Source organism: Nothoprocta perdicaria, unplaced genomic scaffold (genome assembly GCF_003342845.1).
Source record: "Nothoprocta perdicaria isolate Ctin4 unplaced genomic scaffold, notPer1 scaffold_23, whole genome shotgun sequence".
Lineage (NCBI taxonomy): Eukaryota > Metazoa > Chordata > Aves > Tinamiformes > Tinamidae > Nothoprocta > Nothoprocta perdicaria.
Genome location: NW_020455455.1, coordinates 2,423,759 through 2,432,069, shown reverse-complemented (window position 1 = coordinate 2,432,069; position 8,311 = coordinate 2,423,759). Strand labels below are relative to the sequence as shown.

Genomic DNA, 8,311 nt, shown 5'->3' with positions numbered 1-8,311 from the left:
CGCGCGCCGGAGGCGGCGAACAAAGGGCCAGCGCTGCGTCCCGCCGGCGCCCGCCCGACATGGCGTCCCTCGGCCTGGGGGGGCTCGGCGCCGCAGCGCGCAGGAGGAGCGTCCCGGCGCGCAACGCCGCCGTGGAGCGGCGGAACTTGATCACGGTCTGCAGGTGAACGGCGGCGCCCGGCGCGGCCGCGGCGGGGCCGGGCGGCGAGCGGAGCGGAGCGGCCGGCGGCTCCCGATGGTGGCGCCCGGCGGGGTCGGGGGCGCGCGGCGGGGCGGGCTGGGAGCCTCCCACCCCCGCGGGGTCCATGAGATGTGTATACATTATACACACACACACACACATATGTATATATATTTATATGTCATCCTGCTGCGGCTCATCCGCGTGTGTGTCTTCATTCTTATTTTTGATTTTTTGTGGTCATTCCTCAGTTACCGCACGCCCGGCTTTAAGCGCTGCCCTTTCAGCATCAGCTCTCCCGGACTTAGAGCGAAACCGAAAGCGGCCGGGGACGCGGCCGGTCCCTCCCCGAAGGCGCCGCGGGCGCGGGAGCAGCGCGGGGGCGGCGGGGCCGCCCTCTCGGGGCGGTTTTGTCTCCAAAACCTAGCCCGGGAGGTCAGCAGTGTCCATCACATCCAGGAAACTGTTATTTTTTGTGCGCGTGTGACTTGATGCTGAGCTTATATAAGCCGATTCCGGTGGTTTTGCATGTAGCGCTCTCCCTGCTGTCCCTGTCACATCCCATGCGGCGCTCGCAGGGATGCAGGGCTGGCCCATGACGTCATCGCAAACTTTGGAGCGCGCGCGCGCGCGCGCGCGGCGGTTCCGCGGCTTCCCCCGCCGCGCGGTGAGCGGAGCCGGTGTCCCCCGGGCGGCCTCCCCTCAACCCTGGCGCTGTTTTCGTTTGCGCTGGTTTTTGCCACGGACCAAGGCAGCTGTTAGGTAACAGCGCATCGCACTATTTTTACAAACAGTCCAGGAACCCGTGTTCTTCTCCTGCTTTTGTTGTGCGCTCTTTAATGGGTTTTAACAGCTGAAATGAATGGGTTTTACCTGTTTCAGTAGCCCTTGAAGTCCTAGTGTCCAGGATTCAGAGCAGCCTCGGTGCTGTTCTGCCTCCTGGGGTATTTAGTATGCTTATGTCTCCCGCTTCCTGGGGAAGGGGGGTGAACAACACAGAAAAAGAGAAAAATATGCATTTTTTTTTCTAAACTTGCTGAAGCAGAATAGGTAGAAGTGAGTGTTCACTTCTGTCGGCTCTGCTTTGCTGTTGCCAGATAATGCTGGTGTTGCCAATCTGCAGTCTTGGGGTTTTATCAAGCAAATGCACGACTGCACCTGACTATAAACAGTTCTTTATCCTGCATTCAGCAGTGCTTGCTCGTTCATTCTGCATCATTTGCAAGGAAATATTTTGTGCCCGATGCCGTTAAATATTTTTTTTCAGTCTGCATATTTTGTATGCTTTTCCTAGCAGCTAAAATGGTGTGGTAACATAGGTGAGGTAGCTTAGGGATTGGAAGAAATTCAGTCAAAAGTATGTGAGGAGGACTATTAGAGGAACCACTCAYTCAAATAGATCATGCTGTAATTATTTTTAGTAAAATATTTGAGTTTTCAGTAAAAACAAAATGGTATGCACACATTTATTTATATTGGTTAGCCTCATAAAAATGTTTAAAATACTTCTGTGCCTTTCTGTAGTTAGTACATATTTTCTAGTATTGAAAAATATAGTTAAGAAATGCTGAGATAAGTATCAAAACTACTAAAGTAATAGTCCATTTTGATTAAATTCTATGACAATAAGAAATAAACCGTTAGAACAACAAAACAAGAACCTCCATTGAACTGACTCGGTTAAATTTGGCTGATCCCATCTGCTCCCCAGTGAAGGTGAGAGATTACAAGGGAGACATTCTTCTGAATTACCATCTGGTAACAGTCTCTGAAAATTTWTTTTTTTCCAGAAACTTTTAATTTAGCAGCTTTATTCAGTAGTTAAAGCAGGATTTGGATTTTTAGTCTCTTCCTTTGGTAATGATTTCTAACCTCTTGTGCAGATGTGGATACTTCCTTATGCACGGAAGGAACAGTTTGTTTTACTAAAAATATTGGATGGCAATGTCGGTATGGAAGGTAGTGACTGATAACTTCCATAAACTAATTGCAGGTGGAAACAGCTGGTTGTGCTTGTGGAACAGCACAGCAGTGACTTAAATAACAATAATTTTTAGGAGGTTCTTTGAATAATGTTAACCAATGTTAAAATGCATTGATTATTATGGTTATTGGTTATTATATTAAATAAAATACATGTTCTAAGCTCTCCCCTCCCCCTTTATTTTTGAGCTTTGATGCCTTCCATTTTCCAGTAGCGCTGGAAAATAGTGCTGGGATTTTGAGACTTTTTTTTTTCCCCTTTAATATACATAGATAAAGATCAAAAGGGAGGATCTTAATCTAAGATCGAACTGAAATTTTCTTCTTCTCAAATTGCAAGCTAATCTTTTCAAATTTATTTGCAAAGATGCTTCCAGTTATCTGAAAACTGAGAGAAGCCAAATATAGCACTGAAAAATAACAAATGCAGATAGCAGTTGTATTTTCTACCCAGTCCCTGTTTCATTAGAAGCATATTGCTGTTCAATAGATCTTAAAGAAAGCAATACGTGTTTGAAATGAAGCTTCTAGCGTGTAGGTCCACCTTGAGTTTGTCTTGGAGTTAAGAACCTATCCTAGAAAACTTACTGTAAATCTTTCTAATCCAAGACTGTTTCCTCCTGCTTGAGTAAGAGTTCAGAAACTCTTGCTCAATTTGTTGCTCAAATTGCTACTGCTTCTACAGCTTTTTTTGTGACACGAACAAGGCCGTGCTCATGACAGGCAAGATGTAAGGAGCTGAAAACACCAAAGGTCGCAGGGGCTGTTCAGAACCACCCTTGTTTGGATCTCTTTTTGCATTAGCTGCAGTTACTTCCATGCAAAAAGTCCCACTGCAGTGAGACATAGGAATTGGTTGGATAAAAGACATGAAGACTCTGAGCGGGGGCTAAATTATTCCAATACTGCTGCAGTCCACGGCAGAACTCATCTTASAAGACCCTAAGTTTGTTTAAAGCCACTTTTGTGCCTTTAGCAATGCTGCAATAAGTAGACCTGAAAGAGAATATCAAGTGGGAACAACAAATGGAGGAAAAAAAAGCAAAGCATTTTGTCCTGATCTTCTAATACAGCATCACAGCTACCTGGGCGTTGTTTCTATACTGTCCTGTGTAGAGGGACCTTAGACTCAATGGTTCCTTCTTGCATTTTAGTCTGTAAGTATTTTTTTCAAGTCTCCCAGAAAATATTTCCATCCAGTCACAATTTGACTGATAGGGTTTTTATCGTCCTGTTGTACGAAAATAAAGTGTATTTGCCCTGTTTGTTATTTGTTCTCCTTGAGGCCAATTTTAGTCAAACTTGACAGAAGTGAAGGCTCAYAACCATAAAGGTTTAGACGTGTAGAGCACGTGGTGGGAGTAGTATGAGTGATTAGAAAGAGCATCATTAAAGATAACAGGATGTTGGACTGTCCTTTCCAGTTGGTATTTCAAAGTTGTGGAAACTCAGCTCTTTAAAAACTACATACAATATTATTTTTTTTCTAATGAGTTGCTGAATGTTTTAAAATAAAAAATGTTACTTACCTGTTATTTTAGACGAATATCTGAATTGCTCTCWAGTTCCTCTCTGAATATATCTCCATTTGTGAACGTGCATACCATGCAGTCTTAACRAGTGAACTTTTAAATAGGACACCGAGAAAAGGAGAAAACAGACATAGCTCCATATTAGGCAGTGATCTGTTTTGCAATTTATAGATTGTGTGATGATTGGGTCTCTTGAGTGTTAAGGTGTTGTTACTGTATATATATATGTTGTGCAGTCGCGCTGCGTTGCTGCTCGCTGTGTTATTTGCATCTGTGCCCGTAACCGCGCCGTGTGCGGCACCTCCTGCTTTCCCTTCCTGTGTGGTGGGGCAGAGCCTTCTTGCTGCGCCGAGTGCTGACCTGCTTGTTTTGTTGGTAGATAATCCCATGAGTGTGGTGTATCTTTGAGAAAACTGCTTGTTATTGCCCTTAGGGCGGGTGTAGTGGTGCTGGTGGCAGGTTGCTGGTTAAGTGCTGGCCATGCTCATCTCGCTTGGAAAGGATAAAAATTGTGGAGGAGTCACGACGTGACAAGCAGCTTCCCCAGTCTTCCCTGCCCTGCCTTCCCTGCCCTTCCAGGAGCGCTCCAGCAACAGGAGGAGCTCACAGAAAAGACAGGATGGAGAATCTTTTTCAGAAGTTTACTTGATACAACATAATTGAAAAAGAAAAATATATACCTGTTCAGTGAGAGCACAGCTTGGGATGGTTTCGCCTAGTAAATGAGCATGAGGAGGCTGAGCCGACTCCAGGAGAGGTGCGGTAGCGTGACTGGAAGTTACTTTCACAGTGCAGAGCAGGCTGCAGGATTGAAGAGCCGTGTTCCTGCCGCTCTCTGTCGAGCACGTCGCTGCTTCAGCTGTGCTGTAGCACTGTCACGCTGGGAACCACTTTATTATGGATAGATCTGTACTTAAGAGTCCCTGCATGCCTGCCCCTCTCAAGTGCTTGGGYTCCAGTTCCATGGCAGCAATACAACTGTCGAGCTCGTTGTTACACAAAGCTCAATAAATATCTCAGAAAAAGGGTTACGTTGGAAGTTAAGAGCATATGAAACTTGCCTTTGGAAAAGCACAAAGGGTAATTAAAATTGATTATGATAGAATAGAAAAGAGAAGAAAAAATGTATTTGTCGTGTTTCTTGTGATTTAAATTCCATTTTCTTAGGTTAAAGTTGGGTAAGTACAAACRTAACTAATGTAACTAGACACAGCTAAGACCGGTAATTGACTGGTAACAGATTATCTGCTTTTGAGACAGTGGTTTGATTCAGACTTTCCAATTTCAAAAGTTAAATCACTCAGATTAATAGCTTCCCCCCGCCCTCCACCCCAGCTTAACAGTGAAGTAATATGATGCTGAAAAGGGATTTAACCCATTTACAGGAAAATCAGCCTGTGCAAGTTAATGTGCAGAGTTAATAGTGGGTAAAAATTTACAGTTGTATAGTGTGCTGGGATTATTCTTGTGTTAGGATGTAATTACACTGTTCCTGTGATAGGTTAAAGTTCATATTTCTGATTCTTGGGCATGGATTTTGGGCATAGAAGGAATTTTGAGGGAAACCTCAGGATTAGGAAGAAAAATTGCTATTTAGTAGCTTTCAGTGGCCTTTTTTTTCCAACTTTATCAAGCCAGTTTAGAGGAGAGGAGAAGAAATGGCTCTCTATTACTCAGAAAGCAGAAGGACTTGGGTTTTTGTTCTTAAAACCATACTCTTAAAAAYAGTGTATTGATTGTATTTCCAGGCTGTTTCCTAATGTGGTATGAGTTAGGTTGTTCAGACTGACTGTGCAGTCATCAAAGCGGTTTTATAGGTTTTTTTTGTTTGTTTTGTGCCAAACTCTGTCTTGATAAAGATAGCTATGTCCACTGGCTATGTATGGCTATATGGGCCAATAGTTATCTGTAAAGTTTATGATTGTCCTGCTCTTTTGTCCTAGGTTTTCAGTGAAGACCCTGATCGACCGTTCCTGCTTTGAGACTATTGACGATTCCTCCCCCGAATTTAATAATTTTGCAGCCATTCTGGAGCAGATTCTGAGCCATCGACTGAAAGGTATTTTAAAAGAACTTGTGAGTGGTTATGTTTTTACCATGAGAATTTGCAYTTACGGAACTAGTGTTTGGCTGTGGAAACTCCTTGACGTGAAAGGAAGTGTTGGCCTTCTCTGCTTCGTTTTCTCCCTTTGCTGTCATGTTCATGGTTGTTGTCTTGGTTGCTGGGGAGAAGAAGCCAAGGAGAGTGTTTTTGGCTCTTCCTGCTGGCATCGTTCCTAGGCCACTCTAGGCCTAGGGTTGCTGTCTAGGCCTAGGGTTGCTGTCTAGGCCTAGGGTTGCTGTCTAGGCCATGGGTGTTACTGTGGCGGTGGGCTCCCGCTGCCCTCCCGCCTCAGGGCAGGTCTGTGCTCAGAGTCTGGGTCTGTAAAGCAGCCCATTGTGGGTTTCACATTAACACAAGACAGAGCTAGAGCATCCCTGGCATCACTTTCATTCCTTCCCTTCCTTCCCTGCTTTTGTTGCCTTTTTTCCCAGTGGTTTGTGCTGAGGTTCTTTCATTCCTCTAGTCCTTGTGATGGAGGTGGGTTTTGCTGTTGGAATGTACTGGATCTGGATTAAATTGCTCTTAAGAAAGGTCGGTTGATTCTCCTCTTGTATCAGAGTCAGATGTTGTTCTAATTCACGGAAATGTCTGTTTGATTTCCTGATGGTTCTGGAGGAAGCTGCTCCGCTGAAGGAACAGCGAGTGCTTTAGCAGGAACAGGCACTGGCAGAGGACTTTGAGAGCTTCTCCTCATTCCTCCCTTCCCTGTACCATTTCTGAAATTATTTGGGGCTTATGAAGGACATCATACTCATCTAAATATRGATATGGAATATGACAATCCACTCCTTTCCGTACTTGTGCTCCTCCGTTTTCGTAACTGAGCATGCAAAGAAGGTTGCGTGTAGGCTGACATTTGAGTAGCACAATTACTACCTGCTGTCATGCTGTCACAGAGGGGAAAAAAATTCACACAGTGGGTAGGAACATGGTGTTTGCCACATTGTGACAACGATTATTGGAGTGATTATGGGTACTTAGCAACTTGACACTGCTGAGAAGTTGATCTCTTTTTCCCCCAACCTCCTTCCCCAGCTTYAGTGATGTTTGAGCAAAAATCATTATGAACTTTGTTTATTTTTTTTGCCCAAGGTGCTTTTGTTTCACAGCTTATTAGAGAGGATGTCGACTTTGACCTTCACCTTCCTTTTGGTTATGAAAGGACTTTGTACTGTATGTTTTTCCTCATTTTTTTCCTCTTTTATCTTTAGATATTTAAACAAACTGGGCTATTTATCTTGGGCCAGGATTTTTATTTTTAGCATTTTTTTCGTATTAGTCTGATACATGAAGGTAATCATTTTAGCAGGCAAGTGCTCCTTAATTTTATTGCAGATACCTACAGTCTAGCAAACTGGTATGAGACAAATGGAATTTGCCAATAAAAATTATTTAAAATAAGAAATTGTTGTCTCAGTCTCCCCTTTGTAATTACCAGTGTGATTTTCTAACTTTAYGGAGTTAAATTAAAAGCCTGAAAAAGGCAGAGACTTGTGCGTTGTGTTGCAAATGGGGAATTTTTGGTAATAAGCTAGATTACTGTGAGTGATTATTTTATTCTTTAAAAACTTGAAAGAGAAATCGAGATAATAAATGTCTTGTGACAATTCAAATTTTAAGAGGATATGTATTATGCAACCCAGGAGTTGAAAGAAATTGCATCTTATTGATGGAAATGACTAATACACTTTGAATGCCTCCTTTTCGTGTGGGCGAGAGCGCACTAAAAGCAGACTAGTGATTGCAATGGGTGATGTGAAATATTTTAATGCAGGCAGAACACGCATGGTATTTTTGTCTGTGATAACAACTTTGTTACAATAGAAACTTTTATGCTATCCCAATCCTGCAGCAGTTAGATGTTCCACATATTGTCTAGGTTTAAGAGCTAGAGCATGTAGACCTCAACCTTCTTAAGGCCATGGAAAATAGGAGTTCTTAAAATCTCTAACTTCCATCAGAAGTATAGGGAAAGAGGAAAGAGAATTAAATATGTGATTCAGTTCACCTTCTACAGGATTCAGGTTACTTCTGTTTGAAAACTTATGAGCAATTATCTCATTTCATACTAAAGAGGATTCCTTTGAGGAAGGAGAAACAGCCTTGATGGAACGTTAGTAACTGTTGCTGCTTAGCTATTGTGCTCTASCCTCTAGACAAAACACAAAATGGGAAGAATAGTCCTTTTATAGGGGAAAAAGTTGGTTARCTGTGAGAATTCATTCTTTTGAGCATTTATGAAACAATTACAATTAAGAGTTCTGAAATCATAGTGCCATAAGCCTCATCCTCTTGGCTGTTCTGTTAAAAATGCCAGCTTTAGCTTTAGCAGCTGTATTCAAACTGAGTTTTACAGGGCAGCTGACCTGATGTTGTCCACTCTAGCATATGTGTCATGAGGCACCTTTTCTAGGGTCTCTCTCTTCCTCCCTCTCTCTTCCTCCCTCTCTCTTCCTCCCTCTCTCTTCCTCCCTCTCTCTTCCTCCCTCTCTCTTCCTCCCTCTCTCTTCC

General features: G+C 43.2%; 1 protein-coding gene across 1 annotated transcript in view; it reads left to right on the top strand.

Annotated features, from left to right (window-relative positions):
* The first annotated feature begins 12 nt into the window (after positions 1-12).
* The window catches only part of RUNDC3B (RUN domain containing 3B), a 45,525-nt gene continuing 37,226 nt past the window's right edge, over positions 13-8,311 (top strand). Inside the window, exons 1-2 of the mRNA XM_026039401.1 lie at positions 13-163; positions 5,640-5,755. Of these exons, the coding sequence (XP_025895186.1) occupies positions 60-163; positions 5,640-5,755 (220 nt within the window). The 5' untranslated portion in view covers positions 13-59. The remainder of the gene's footprint in view (positions 164-5,639; positions 5,756-8,311) is intronic.